Source organism: Pygoscelis adeliae, unplaced genomic scaffold (genome assembly GCF_000699105.1).
Source record: "Pygoscelis adeliae isolate BGI_AS28 unplaced genomic scaffold, ASM69910v1 Scaffold145, whole genome shotgun sequence".
NCBI classification, from domain to species: domain Eukaryota; kingdom Metazoa; phylum Chordata; class Aves; order Sphenisciformes; family Spheniscidae; genus Pygoscelis; species Pygoscelis adeliae.
The window spans coordinates 2499568-2515515 of NW_008824866.1; the positions used below are offsets into that span (position 1 = coordinate 2499568).

Sequence of the window (15948 nt, forward strand, 5' to 3'; positions counted from 1 at the left end):
TCATCTTCTTGTGGTTATAGTGTTTCCTGTGAACATGATGTTGCCCTCAGTAAAGCAGAAATTAAAGTGGGGCTTGCGTGACATAGAATCCTTGCAACAGTGAGGGTGCATGGATTGAAGTTTTATGCCAGTTTCAACTTCTGAGAGCTGTTTGAGGCTCTCATAGCATGTGGCACCTCCTGCACCACTGGGGACAGACCTGATGGGCACGACCTTCCCGGCCAGCCCGGTGACGCCAGTGGTCTCGCCTCCCATGGGCAGAGCTGCGCCTGGTCCTTCAGAGCTCACTCCTCATCTGCTTTCTCTCTGCAGCTTCGGGAAAGCTTAGCTGTAGCCTTTATTCGCAAATAGATTGGGCCAACTCTATGGCGTTAAAGTGACTATCACCTCTTCTTTGCAGGAGCTGAAGCAAAGCATATTCCAGTATGTTTAAGCTGTGTGGACTTCAATTTCTGCTCGTCATTCACTCGGTGAGTTACAGCTTTTCCTTTGTTTATCTGGGAGCAAATGGCAAAGGTTGCCTGCGAGCCTCTGAGCTCTAGCCCGCGGGGCATCCCAGTCTGCAGGTCAGGCTGGCAGCATGTGCTGACAGAGCGGCTGTAACTCTGGGTGTGGGAGTGTGGCCCCAACATGTGTGTGACCCCATGGCCAAAAGTTAAGAAGATGTGTCGATCATTAGGAAAAAAAATCTTAAAAAAACCTAGAAGAAACCAATTTACCTATTTTGCCTCTTGTAGTTCCTACTCAGATATTACTTTTTTCGGTAAGTGGATTTCACGCTAGAAAAGATTTAAAAACACTGCAACAAATCACCAAACAGTGAAGACGTCTGTATCATGTGTTCATGCGTATTATAATCTATACATGTGCTGACATATTAAATATATTCTAAGACATATAATGTCACATAGATTAAACCATGCATATTAATTATTTATCCTCATTATTCCATCTATGTGAATCCCTTTTCAGAGGATTTTCTGGAACTGAAATGTATTAATTATGCTATTTATGGACCTCATCTATTAGACTCAATAGATTTACTGATGTCTGTAAAGGCTACAGTGGTGGCTTCTACTTTACAATTGAAATCAATAGAAAAGATAAAAAATGAGTCAAATTCAAGTCTACAAAGAAAAATCCTCAGAATATGGAGACCCTGGGGGTGGGGTTGATGTGCAGTAACGAGTATCTCCTTTTTCCTTCCCATTTCAAGAGTTGCTGCCCGTGGCAGTGCTGACCCCCGTGAAGCCACTCCCCAGCCATTACAGCTGCCTTCAAAAGGGATGCCAGCCAGATACGGGCCAAGGAGAAAGCCCTATTTCCCCTTCAGGCCCTTGAGTAGTGATTCATGCTGTAGACATATGTTTGGATATACTTATGGTCCACATAAAGTAATTTTAATTGACAGGAAGAGATATCTCTTATGCTTCACAGCCTGCACTTTGAACCTGTTGGGTTTTATAGCATCAGCCTTTGTTCCTCCACAGCGAGGAACATGACCAAGCAACACCCCTCCACAAAATGGCCCTGGGGAAAACCTCCAGGAGCCAGGTTGTGCCCACCAGTGCGACATGGGAACAGCTGTAGCAGGTCAGATCCAGGGTCCTGCTATTTTGTCCCTGGCAGAGGCCAGCAGTCAGCATTTAGCAAAAATAGTAAAGGGTAGCTGTAAAGTATTCTTTCCTGGTATGTGTACCTATTACATGGCTTCTTTTATTTTTCTACTGTCACTAGTGTTCACTAGCATCCCGCCCCATCCTTCCCCAGTTCTCACAATATTCTAGTTTTCCTGTTTGCAAAAAAGTCACAGACCCTTGTAGGTGAGGAGGGCGGTATCTCTGGCTATTATTAAGCAGAATCTGGCGTTATTCAAACACCACTTGTGACACACACACACACGGAGCAGTGCTTTAGGGTAAATTGTGCTGAACTTAGCAATGCTTTTGTCATAGCCAGAATTAAGTTTTCCCTTGGCAATATGTAAGCTGTACTTTTCTGTGAGTGGCTAAATAGCTGTCCCAGCAGCAATAGGACCAAATCCAGGGGAAAAGTCATGCAGCAGAGAATATGCACTGCCAGAGCCTGACTCCATGGGGTGACAATGGCACTCCAGATCGATAAAGCAGAATAAAGTCATTTTTACACCAGAAGAAAGGGAGTTTTACCTGTGCAGCCAAATGATGGAGCCCTAATTCTGGCAGGCAGCTCCTCAGCATTGGCAAGACCTTGGTGACAGGGAGAGAAGAGTAGACATTCAGGGGAGTTTAGTCTTGCCTTTGGAGAAACAGATAGATTATCTGAACCGTAGGCTGAATTGTCTTGTGTGCAAGGGCTGCTCTAGGATGCTGATTTTCGCTTTGCTTTCTTTGTTTGGAAGCAAGAACAGCCCTGAAACATTAGGGCAGGAGTGTGTCCGGAGGTCTTTGGGCACTAGGGAGGGGGTGGTTATAAAACTCCTATAAAACTAAAAAAATTTGCCAGAAAAAACACCATTTGAAGGCATTGCCAGCCATTAGGAAGAAAACAGAGGCTGAGACAGATTTGCATGACATTTTTGCCATGAGGTAGAAGCCAAAGATCAGCAGGACGTGTTTGCTCTGGTTGTGGTTTGCACTCACATGCAACTGATGTGAAGGCACAGGGCCCAAGCGGCTTTCCCACATTGCCAGGATGCTGAGGCTGGTGGGGTAGGGGACCTGGGGATGTGCACCTTTTTCCTTACAAAAAAGGTTTGGATTTACTGGGGGAACTACAAGGGGTGCAGCCCCAATTCCTCCCCATCCCCAGGTGTGGCGTTGGGTCTCCTGACACACTTGTGGTCACAGGACTGTGCAGCTCCTGGATGGGATGTGGCTGGTCCTGCTGTGGGCACAGGGGTGATCCAGAAATGCTTTTATGAATTTCCTCTTGCTCTCAGTCTTCCCTCAGCTCTTCAGTGCTTCTGTTTGCTCTTGAAGGTACATCAAATCTCATTTAATTACATAGTGGTTAGAAAAGTGCAGGGCCCAAATGTTTGTTTTCAAATTAATTAATAAATAACCCTGATTTTAAAAATGGATGTGCACTGAAGAACCCAGAGATGTTCAGTGCAAACCAGCGAGAGTCTCCTCCATTATACTACAGCAAAATAACTTGCAAGAGGCTCAGTGATGGAGAGCTGCTGTTCTTGCGTGGTGACAGCAGACATCCCTCAGCTGCTTTCCTCCATCCCTTTCTCTCTCTCTCACAGGCTATGTGCCAGAATTTGGGGGACCTGCATGTAACTGGGCCTCTGAAGGACATGAATTTCTCTGTTCCAGAAGGAGGGGGAGTGCGCTTCATTTACCAGGTAATCAAGTGTCTCTTGATATCCACCCTGGTCAAAAACCCCATAGTTTGAACACACTGACCTCACAGGCGGTGTTGTCATCTGTGCTGGTGGGAAGAACAGTCCCCCAAGAGGATCTGAGATTAGCTTTGACTTCCTCTGTCTGGGAAGTCAAGACTCTACATGCAAAAAGCAGGAGACAACCCCTTCTCTCAAACGCATTTTAAGAGGATATCCTAAGACAGGGATTAATAAAATCAGCATTCCTAGGAAATGGGTTTCCATGTAACTTGTGTCATCATTTTCCTTCAGTTCTGAGGTTTTCTTCCCAAAGCCATAACCACAGAAGGACAGATCCAGCTCCCAGGCAAATGGAGGATGTGTGTAATTTTTTTCCATTCCTGTGCTCAGATAAAGCCCTGTCCTAAGCAGACGTTTGCTTTGGAAAGAAGCCTCAGTTGGGATTTCCTGCAGCATTCAGGAAATAATGTGAAAACTCCTCTGTTGAGGATCAGAAAAGAGCAGAGTTGTTTGAGCAGACTCTTGGAATATCATTCCCCCAGCCAAGCACACTGTTGGCAATAGGTTTTAAAAGACACAAAAGCATGAAATTATTTTGATTATGGTGAAAATGCTGAAAAAAGAATTATTTTCCCTTTGATTTTTCCCCATTCTAGTTCACATCCGAGCCACCTGCTGTGAGTTTCAGAGCGACTGGTGAAAAAGATGGAATAATTGACATTGTGCCAAAGACAGGCATCCTGTATCTCAATGGATCTCTGGACTGGGAGACCAAAGCAGTGCACAGGCTGCAGGTAAAAACTCAGTGAAAAATAGGAAGGGAGGGTTATTCATATTCACCCTTTTTTGGTAAACCTGAAATTAATGGAAAACTGTTGAAATTTCAAATTCTTTCTTTTGTCTATGTTTACAGACAGCTTTTCATTTTTAATATTGAGTTTTGCTGAAAGATGCATGGTTTTATAGTTCTGAAAGACTTTGCAGAGGAAAATGCTCCTTAGCACAGGAAGGTTATATTGAGAGAACAAAAATTACCCTGATGCCAACACTAATCCTGTAATTCTCCTAATATGAGGAGGACACTTGACTGGAAGTGAAATCTGGCCCCATGAATGAGATTTGCTTGTTATCCCTGAAGACTTATAGGGTGAATTCCATGGCTGGAATGGGAAAATAAACTATTGTAATCTACTTAGGAAGATTATAATCTATTTAGTGACAAATGGTGTGAGTAAATGACATTTAGACACAGAAGCACAGATCTAACCTCTGTTAAATGACAGCAGAAGGCTGTTTGGCAGATGTTGGAGGCTATTAGAGGAAAGAGCATTGTGTGCTTGTCCTGCTGTTATACTCTTTTCATAAGGATCTCATTGTAAACACTGTTGGGAGTGGGACAACGGGTAGGCGATCTTTTGGTCTCAGTATAGCCTTGTGCTCTTATTCTGTGTCAAAAATGGTATTGTCTTTTTCTGAGGCACTAGCAACTGAGGAGGAGATGATCGTGAGAGGATCAATATCTGAACAAAATACATGATGATATTTTAGCTAGCCTTAGCTATCTTTCTAAAGTCTAGCACTTCAGATTTAATGGTTTCATGTTCTCAGCTCTGAAGCACCCTTGGATTGGTATTAGAGAGGACAATTTTCTAGCCCCAGAAGTTATTAACTCTAAACATGGGAATCCTTTACAGACAAGAAGAAGTGATGACAGAACTGAAAAAGGATGCTTGGTTAGGCATAAATAATGATGATTTGATCTATTATGTGCAAACAAAATGAAGTTGGACAGACATAATATATACTCAGTGTTTTAAAGTCAAAGAAGGCTGAAAAATAAGAAGTCAAATTGTTTGGAACAAAAATGCAATCAGAACTAAGAATTAAGTTTTCTTTACAAATCCTTAGATCAGCCTATTTTTCTGGTTGATATTTACAATAGCACACTTGAGTCCGCTATATCTTGTTGGGTTTTCTCCTTGTTCTTTAGAAAGTATCTATTTCTATTTAAAGAAATGCATGAGGTCTAAGCTGTGCAAGAATGCAAGTAGTCTGCTGAGACTGGAAGTGAGAAATTGCCCTCTGAAAAGTGTCGTCAGGAGCAGGAGTAGGTTATTTTGTTTTGTTGGCACTATATACTGTGGTGAACTATTGTCAGTGAGCTACCATGGCAAATTTGTCCTTGTAGATGGAGCCACACAGTGATGGCTCTCACCAGATTTGCATCACAGGAAGAATGACTTGGCATTTGACATCCTGATGTTCATTTATGTCTTTTAATTTATCCACATGAAAATATTTCTTTGCTGTTCCCTCTTTTTCCAAATCAAGGTGGAAAGTCTGGATGAAAAGGGAAACATAGTGAAAGGTCCATACACAGTTACAATACATGTGGAGGATATCAATGACAACCCACCAGAATTTGACCAGATGAAGTACACTGGAGTAGTGAGGCAGAACTCCCGTCCAGGTAATTGTTGTAATAATGAAATATGATAGTTAATAAGAAGCTAGGTATATTAGTTAAACAGGAAGATAAAGTGGGTGCTATACTTCAACAAGCTGAAAAAAGATCAGTTTTCCTTCCCACAGGATTGTACAAAATAAGGGTACAAGCATGTATAACATAATGAAAGGGCAAAAAGGTGACCACTATGTGGTGTAAAAGGATGAGTGTAATCAGAAATATTTCATAGTACTTGTTGCTTTGCAAGTATCATTTAACAGGCAAATATTGCTGCCCTCACCATTACGCTGAAAAAAACACCTATGCTAGAAGGATTTTAAAGTTTAAAGGTTGCCAAAGACTATACAGAAAAAGAATGCTAAGAATATGTAAGTCTTTGCACATCAGTGAAATAAAATTCCAGTGTAGATATGGGGTATGTGTTTACTGTGAGTGATGCTTCTCAGGACGTGGGATGAACCTTAGTATTTAGGAGAGAGTCTTAGATTATGGATTGCAGTGATCCAGTCCAGAAATCAGGAAAATATCAAAGAGCAGCTCAAGACCCACATCTCGGAAATGAAACAAAGGACTCAACCAGTTGTTATCACTGTGACTATGGACTCAAGAAGAAACTTTTGGTAAAGAATATGCATATAAAATGTCATGGGGTCAGAAAATTATTCTGCAATATTTTACTGTATTCTTCAACTGCATCCAATTCAAAAAGATTTTGAATGTTGCATTGGTGATCAAAAGGCAAAAATTCACTTATGTTACTGCACATTTCCATATTTTTTTCACTGTATGATTGTTCCTTTAATTATAACTGTGTCACAGCTCTAGGGCTTTTTTCTCAAGCTGCTTTGGGTTGAACTGATTTGTATAAGGACTGCAAAGTGGCCTTAAAGAGAGATACCAGTGAGCTACATTCTGGGTGCAGGCACTCTTGGGTGGTAGACAGCTCTCTGAGTTAGCTCTGTCACCTTCTTCATCAACTGGTCTTCACACCTATTGTGATCCTACTAAGCAGAGCTGTGGAGGCAGGACCTGTGGAATGGTACACAGGCAATGTAACCTCCACACACAAGCATGGCTTACCATGAGAGATGCATTATGAAACAACAGCAGCTCCCCATAAGCTGCCTTCCTGGCTTGAGAGCTCTGCTCAAATGGGCTATGTGTTGAGGTTTCAGTCTCCTCTTACCACTGTTTCTTCTCTAATCTGAACAGGCAAGCCCTTTATGTACGTCCATGCCACTGACCGTGATGATCCTACAACTCCCCATGGACAGTTGACGTACAGCATTCTCCATCATTTTCCCAACCCTTATACAGAAATGCTTTTCCAGATAGATAGTGTAACTGGAGCAATCTCACCAAGTAAGACGGGTATGTAAAAAGATCCTTGTTTGTCAAAAAGCAAGCATGAGTTCTTGGGTGTACCTAGAACAAAACAATAACACAGCTCTGATGTTAAATTATGAATAAATATAGTCAGTGGGACATACTCCACTGAGGCCCTGGTTTTGGGGAACTTTGTGTCCCACCAAATTCAAAGGAAGTTAGCAGAAATGGAGATTGGGATCTAAAAATACATTGAGAAGAGAGGTAGATCCTTTGGCCGTCAGGACTACACTGAGTCATATCTTGGATTAATTCTCTTCCTTGAAATCTAGAAAACCAAAATCAGTAACACGAAAAATGCAGAGAAAACTCAGCCAGCCCCGTGATCCCAACTAAACTGCAGTGATTTAAAAACCCTGTCTCTTCCGCTGGGCTAAACAAGGGCCTAACTGGAGTGAGGGCTGTTCAGTGATGCATCTGCACAACATGAGACCACAGCACAGAGGTCTCATACGATTACGTCCACATGATGCTGTGCTGCATATTCAGAGAAGCCAGAGGAAACGGCTTGCTGAGATTTGGCACACAGGCCCATCTAAGGAGTGAGCCTGGAGCAGATGAAGCAGCATGGTGCATGTAGGAGGCAATGGGCAGATGAACCATTTCCACAGCCTCTGCTGCATTTCACTTGGCTCTTTGCTCTGTTTCTAGGCTCTTATTACTTGGATCCTCAAAAGCAGGACACCTTCACGCTCGTCGTCACTGCGAAGGACATGGCAGGGATGACAACGAATGCTTTCACCAGCAGTGCTGATGTGATCATCACTGTGAAGGAGACCCTGTGGAAAGCTCCCCCCACCATCCACATCCAAGAAAACTCAACCCAGATCTACCCTGTCAACATCAGCCAGGTAAGGCCCTTGGCCGTGCTCCCTGCACCTCTCCTTGGTGCCACAGAGGCGTTTTCTCCCAGCTAACTGTGAAGGTGTCCCCACTGCATTCAACACCAGGCTCTTCAGAAGGACTTTGGCACCTTCCAGTTATTTTTTATACGGTATAAAAATTTGGAAATGATCTTTAGTGCAGGTCTCATTAACTTATCATTAGTATGAAAGTTAATGGTTTGAAGGTGACTGAGATACAGGCAATATAAACATTAGAGTAACTGGACTTTGCCCTTCAGTTTGGAGAGGCTGTTAGCACCGCCTGTGTGTGAGAATATCCCACGGATAGAGGAAACATTTGGAGAATTTTGTTACAGCATAATGACTGGAAGAAAAATGGTGCTTTACAAGGCTATTTGGCACAATACGAAAGATAAAGCTCTTGAGACACCCCAAGGGAGCTCCCAGACAGATATGTGGCAATTGGGTGCCTCTGCGGAGGTGCCGCTCTTCTCTCCCAATGGGTTTCTGTCGTGGTTTAACCTCAGTCGGCAACTGAGCACCACACAGCCGCTCGCTCACTCCCTCCCAACCCCAGTGGGATGGGGGAGAGAATTGGAAGAGCACAAGTGAGAAAAATTCATGGGTTGAGATAAAAACAGTTTAATAATTGAAATAAAATAATAATAATAATGTAACAATAATAATAATACACAAAGCAAGTGATGCACAATGCAATTGCTCACCACCCGCCAACTGACGCCCAGCCAGTCCCTGAGCAGCGGCCCCCCCGGCCAGCTTTCCCCAGTTTATGTACTGAGCATGACGTCCCATGGTATGGGATGTCCCTTTGGCCAGTTTGGCTGTGCCCCCTCCCAGCTTCTTGTGCACCTCCAGCCTTCTCAATCGGTAGAGCATGGGAAACTAAAAAGTCCTTGACTAGTGTAAGCATTACCTAGCAACAACCAAAACATCGGTGCATTATCAACTTTGTTCTCCTCCTAAATCCAAAACACAGCACTGTACCAGCTACTAGGAAGGAAATTAACTCTATCCCTGCCGAAACCAGGACAGTTTCTTTGAGCACTTCCAGCCCCGCTCTAACACCATGGGCCCTCCAGGCTTTGGGCAAATCAAGAGCTAACCCGTTGAAGGTTATTCTGAAGTTAGCTTCTTCCATCCGCAGAAGAGCCTGGCAGGGGACCAGCTCCACTGCAACCCTGCTGTGGGCAGTCCCCCGCACTCAGGGACATCTGCTGTGTCCAGTTTTGTGTGATGCAGCACACCTGCTATATCAAAAGTACCTAGGAAGCACTGAAATGCCCTCCCCTCCTTCAGCATCCTGCATTCCCGTGGTATTCCTCTTTACACAGTGCAAATGCAAAATATTTTGCTGATAACTGCAGACTGATAGCGATGTATACATCAGTAAATATTAACTAACAGGCCAGCAGCCTTTCAGGAATGTTTGACTTTGAAAAATGCCTTGGCACTGACACCCCCAGTGCCGTCATCCCTTGGACATGGCAGGATTCCTCGGATGCTGTTTGCAAGAGTAACTGACTTGGTGTTATTGTCACTGGCCTCAGTGACAGCCCAAGGAATTCCAGAGTGAAAACATGTGGAAGAAAAACTAACATGCAAAGGTTGTCCCATCCTGGGGTCACTTGTATATAAATTTCACGTGGCGGCCAATGACATGTTGATTCTGCCTAGGGGAAAATGAAATGCAGTTGCTGCTATATAGTATAAAACATAAACAGTAATATTGACTCCATTGATTTGGCAGTCTGTTTACTGCATTTCATTTTAAATCTGAAGCACCCCACTAAAGATCCTTCATCACAGACTTTGATGCATGTAGAGAGCATGCACACATATATGTGCAGATAGGTACTGGATATATTTTTTGGTGCTCCACATCTCTGAATTAGATAAACCAAAACAACAGGCAGGAATAGACAGCATAGGGAGATGGAATAAATTAGTGTCAAGACATTCAAATGCATATAATGCTTTCTTCTCATATATCACCATTTAGTTCCACATCCCAAAACCCTTCCATAAAAAGATGTGTCATAGCCCATCTGGACATCTGGAGAAACTGAGGTAAAATGGTTTCACCACAACAAGTCAGGGAGCAGAGGTGAATTATCAGCCTGGTTTTCTGCAGCTTGTCCCAAGAGCCTGCCAAACTGTTAATTTTCTCATTTATGAAGCTAAAATGAATGCAATCTTTTCTGTTTGTGGTCCAGAAACGATCCCTGTTAAATCTCAGTCTACACTTCTGACTTCCTATCCTGACTTATTTTTGTGTTTTTAGGTGCACTCAAATGAGCCAGATGTAATTTATGACCTTTTTGAAAAAGAAAAGCTGCCCCGGCTCCCATTTTCCGTCGATCAGAATGGGGTTATTTATGTGACTGAACCATTGGACAGGGAAGAAAAGGATACTGTAAGTAAACACATAAAACCTCACTGATGGGAGAGACCGTAGCAGGAAGCTGATTATTGGTGTGGGAGTAAATACGAGAAAGCTCACTAGAAAGGACAGAGGGGAAAAAAAGAAATAAAAGCTTTATTTCTTGTCATTTCTGTTTGGGAATGACTTGATAGATATGAAAGCACATTCACCTATTACACTGTAAACTGCCTTCATTTTGGTACCCTACAACACTTCTCCATGGGTCTGGCAGTAGCAATCACTGCCCACAGTGTATATATAATGTACAACACTGGCCAACCATGGCAGGATTGTAGGTGCATGAGCAGGAGGTAGGCAGTGGCATTTGTGGAGGGCAGGAGATCTGAATGTTTCAGATCCCCCCCCAGGGGCCTCAGGGATCTCTCCACAGAGTTTAACTTGCAGTTGCAACTGTAAAGTTACCCTGAAGTTCCCCATCTGGGGGTCTTTTAGACAGAAAACCCTCTATCCCCTTTTGTTCTTGGAGGAAATTTGGGCACAGAATAGGCCAGGGATCAGATATGCTGGAGGAATCCTATCTCTATATGTGACAGATGAATTTGCAAAGTGACAAAAATGAGATATTCCTGCTTTTCTTGAATTTTTGTGAGAGTAAGTTCACAGTGCAATGAAGTATTCAGGACTTCTAAATTCTTTTGAAAACTCAGACCTCAGGCACTAAGGTGTGATGGAAGAGTTCTGAATCAGAGTGAAAATACTGAACAAACATATGAGAGGATATTTCATTTACATGGAATGGTCCCATAGTTACACATTTAAATGCAAAATATTGTCACAGTGGACATTCAGCACAACTAATCTCAATATTCTTATTGCAGTATACTTTCTTTGTGGTCACAAAAGATAATGAGGGAGAACTGGTGGACAAGCCTCTGCACATTCATGTTACTGTGGAAGACATTAATGACAATCCCCCCGTGTGCCAGCAGGCCCTCACTGTAATTGAAGTTCAAGAAAATGAAGGTGGAGGTAAGAAAACAGCTTCTACTCATTTATACACATAATTCTGGTCATGTTATTGTTTCCAGCCGGGTACAAATAAAACTAGAAATTCTGATCCCAAAGAGCAAAACGTAGCTCTGTGTTTTCCTGTGCAAATAACTCTGTTGTTTTCACTTCAATAATTCATGTGGAAAGGATTTCAGTAACCTGAGAAGGACAGACCCAAGACCCCTACTTAAAAAATGCTGTTCCATTTAAAATATAAAATTGCATTTTCCTGCAATGACAGTTTTGGACAACTGCTTAGAATGTAAAAAGAAAAACACCCCTTTTATTACTAATACAAGAAATACTGCTCTAAAAGTGGCATAAGCCCATTTTCCCTCATCGAGATTCTCCTCCAGCATAATGCCTTTGACCTCAACGGACCATTACCGAAGTCTGTCCCTAAGTCTTCACATCAGTTATTTGGTTTCAAGGCTAAAGTGTCTGTTGTTACAGTCACTTCTGATCAAAACACATAGCCCAGTCCTTTTGGACTGCCCCAAGCCCAAAACAGCTGGTTGGGATGCTAAAGGAAAAACTCCCAGAAGTCAAACATTTGTGTCCATTGCAGTGTTTTCCACACAGTTGTATCTTTATTGCCCCTCTACTCTTTGCATTGGTGTCACTGTTGTCAGTGTGTACCTCTGTGGAGGAATAGGACCACTGCATTATCTGACTGACTCTGGTCTCTCCTCTGCCACAGGAAGTAATATTGGCACCGTGTTTGCTACGGACATGGATAAGGAGGGCACCCTTAACTCTCGTCTGCAGTTCAAAATAAAAAGTCAGGCTCCTGCTGTTCCTGCAAATAATCTGTTCTTTATTCAGCAAGACACTGGGATTTTGCAGTTAATTAGCCATTCATTAAACAAGCGCATTGCATCCAACTATTCCTTGGAGGTGCTGGTGACAGATGCAGGTATGTAAAGCCTGCTGTTACACATTGGAATAATTTTGTTCACGCTGGCATCCCCAGCGCTCAGTGTCCAAAGGATGAGAGGAGACCTAGAGGATTCACTGGAAGCAACAGCAATGCTGGGAGCTGGCTGGCTCTGGCATTGTACTGCCTTGTTCTCGAGATGCAGAGAGGTTAATCATGATTCATAATGCACGTATGGAAGGAAACCAGCTCCAGGGCAGAGCATGGATAAACTGGGAAGCTTTTTAACAAGTACTCCAGTAAAAGATTTTCTTCCACAGGGGAAAAAAATGAAGAGATCACGATTGTGGTTTTCCCCCAAAATCTTTCAAAGGGACTCACTGAAAAAAATCAAGAAATTAAACACAGCTGCTCAGAGAGTCCAGATAATTTATTTTGAAAGATTAAGAGCTGAAATTAATCTTCAAAAATAATCTTGTCCATTATATAAGTTCCCAGGAGTCCTTTGTGCTTCACTGAATGGAAAGGAAATCAAACTCCATACTAAAGCTTAAAGCTTTGTGCTGCAGTCCTTATAGCCAGGCAAAACTTGTGGATGGAGGAACTGGCATGTAAAGAAAGCAGTGTGACATGTCTGTAAATGAAATAGCATCACTTAGATGATATGAAAACCTTGCAGGGGGAGAAGCTGGTGATCTGTTTTGGATGCTTATTTGAATTCCATCCAAACAGTTTTGTTTAGAATATTCCTTAACTTTCAGCTCATAAAACACGTCCGTAAAACACTAAAATCCAGCTACATATGAACAGCACACGACCAGACAGAGTATACTTTTAAAATCACAGTCCCCCATTGCTATGGGTGTCCCTGCTCAGGTAGCGCTTAGATTTACATATAGGTCTGAAGTTTAAGTCTGGCTGTAATGAAAATGAGGGTGCTGCCTGATGGCCCACGAAGAGGACAAGGTAGCATAACAACCTGGGGCTTACTTTTTGACATGCAAAAGTGATATTGAGAAAGCTAACACAATTCATAGCTATCATCCTGGCAAAGGGATATGGTTAAAAAAAGTGAGGGGAACAAAATGAAACAGGCTGAAGAAATTGGGAAGGTAAATAGTAAGATAGAGAGTGAGGTTCTCACTGACTACGAGACACTGGAGATCAAGTGTTTCTTACAACAGTAGGGCTTTGCTTGGATCAGATAATTTGGCAGCACTCACTTTTGCTCACAGTGAACCCTTTTGGAGGAAAGTTATTTTCAGCAGAAGGGTTGCTGTGATGTTGTTTGTCTTCTTTCCATGCAGTATTCCAAACAATCTGTGACGTGCAAATACATGTCATCGACATCAATGATCAGATTCCCATCTTTGAAAAATCAGATGTGAGTATTTTTAACACCATTTTTGATGTCCCAATAACTTTTGACAAATGTTTGAGCATACACTCAATGTCTATAGAATGTCAATGGGAAACCAGCCATTTACAGAACAAGTAACAGAGCAATCCACTAGTGAAAATAAAGGCAAGGTATTGCTGCAAAGGCAGCATATAAGGTCTGTATAGACAGTAGACAGTGGGACTGACTCATAGTTATTTCTGAAATGTAAGGTAATTTGTTCAGTGGAAAATTATGTGTACAGAAAGAAACGATTCTACTAAAGCAGTTTATTCCAGAAATGTAAGTTCTGGAGGGAAAGGAGGAAGAAAAGGCTTTAAAATTAATCAAAATAGCTAAATGGAAAAAAAGCTAACATCTCCCAAGCTCCCTTCCAAACACAGTGTTAATGTATCCAGAAAAGCCAGAAAGTGAATGGAAATCAAAGGCTGTATTTTCTTTAACCAGAAACAGTGGTCCAGTGATCCATGCCCAAATGCATAGCTGCTGGCCCTTCATTCACGAATGGGTGTCAGGCTCTTGCCTCTTCCTCTGGTGGAGGTGCTGGTATCTGGCAGAGAGGCCTTCCATGCCTTCTGCCTGCTGACCCAAACCTCTCTTCAGACACTGCAGTGGCTGGAGCATCTACATTTAGGTGTCTAAGCTCCCACCATACTTGTAGGCAATGTAGGTGGTGGCCTCAGGAAAGATGTCTAGCTCATCAGGTGTAGATGTCCTCCTGGGGAAGCTGTGTTGGTTTTGGGGCTTTGCTGACTGCATTGCCCAGCTCTCTGTTGATGATAACGAGAGGTTAGACACATGCAGACTGCGTGCCTACATAGCAGGCTGTTGACTTTCTCACCTCAAGGTCTCAGTCCAGGACCTGGTCTCAGGATGAGACTGCTGGGTCAGGGCACACATCAAACAGAGTAAATGGAGCTGGACTGCTAATGTGGCAATGGCATATGGTGCATGGAGCAATTAAATACTTAACAGTTGGTGGCTAGGATGCTCACTGGGTACAGAGGAGACCAAGGTGCTGTCCCTACTGCTATTAGAATTGCATATACGTGGACTAGTTTCAACAGAGGAGGTAAAGGCTCCTCCAGAGGGTCTGGGACTGCTGCTATACTGGTAGCTCACCCACTGACAGTGATCCCATCACCTTTGATAAATGTATGGCTAAAAAGGGGGATATAGCAACTTTGCAGAAGGTCTAGTGCCCATCTTTCATTTCTGGGTTCCCCTGAGCAGCAAGGTAGCTCACCTCTACTGCTGCAAGGCACTTTACTAATGCTTTTGTACATCTCTCTAACCTGGTTACGTCTCTGCTGTGAAATGCACCCACCACTTCCCTCCCTCACATGACTGCTGCAGGTTGAAATACATCCATGCTCGTGGGTCGCGAGCTTGTTGTAGTGCTCAAGTTATCTGCAGCTGGTGCTCGGTATGTCATGTTTCAACAATCTCTCTCTCCACAGTATCACAATGTGACTGTTGCAGAAAGTCTACCGGTAGGAACAGTGATACTAGAAATTCAAGCTACCGATGGAGACGAGCCTGCCACAGGGAGCTCCTACATCATTTACCAAGTGAAGGAAGGAGATCCAAACAACATGTTCATCATAGAGACAGATCCTGAAACAAACCGAGGGTTTGTCAAGATTAACAAGGTGAATAGATGGGTTTATTCTTCTCCATTTATATATATATATTTATATATATATTTGCATAAACAGTAACCGCCCTGGTAATGATTTGCAGAGGGAGGTGTTGGCTGGTGGTGGGGTGAGGACACCCCAAGCATGGTGCAGACTGCAGGAGGCCCCACTCTTGGGCTCAGGCATTGTGCCTGTGCAGTGCTCAGGCACACCTATCCTCCCACCTTTGCTGTCCTCTACCCACCCACTGCCACTGGCAGCTCTCTCCGCTGGCTCCGCTGCTGGCCCCTTCTCCAGCAGAGCAGGCTCTGACTGATGAAGTAGGTCTTTAGGCACCATAAAGAAAAAAAATGGCATTATTTGAGTGATTTTGCAGCAGCGTTTCTGGAAAAGAGAAAGCCAGCTAAATGTTTCCATGGGCTGTGGTTGTGGAGGTGGGCTGTCACGGGGCAGACTGATCTCCTTGCTAGTGCTCTGGGCTGTTGGTGGCTTTTGCAATGGGAGGTGCAAGTGAGACCAGCATGTCTCGATGTCAGGTTGGAGAGGCAG

General features: G+C 43.2%; 1 protein-coding gene across 1 annotated transcript in view; it reads left to right on the plus strand.

The window, feature by feature from the left end:
* The first annotated feature begins 425 nt into the window (after positions 1–425).
* The window catches only part of CDH17 (cadherin 17, LI cadherin (liver-intestine)), a 26252-nt gene continuing 10729 nt past the window's right edge, over positions 426–15948 (plus strand). Inside the window, exons 1-11 of the mRNA XM_009324452.1 lie at positions 426–470; positions 3233–3331; positions 3988–4125; positions 5663–5801; positions 7011–7169; positions 7836–8035; positions 10332–10463; positions 11312–11462; positions 12184–12399; positions 13668–13744; positions 15220–15411. Of these exons, the coding sequence (XP_009322727.1) occupies positions 426–470; positions 3233–3331; positions 3988–4125; positions 5663–5801; positions 7011–7169; positions 7836–8035; positions 10332–10463; positions 11312–11462; positions 12184–12399; positions 13668–13744; positions 15220–15411 (1548 nt within the window). The remainder of the gene's footprint in view (positions 471–3232; positions 3332–3987; positions 4126–5662; positions 5802–7010; positions 7170–7835; positions 8036–10331; positions 10464–11311; positions 11463–12183; positions 12400–13667; positions 13745–15219; positions 15412–15948) is intronic.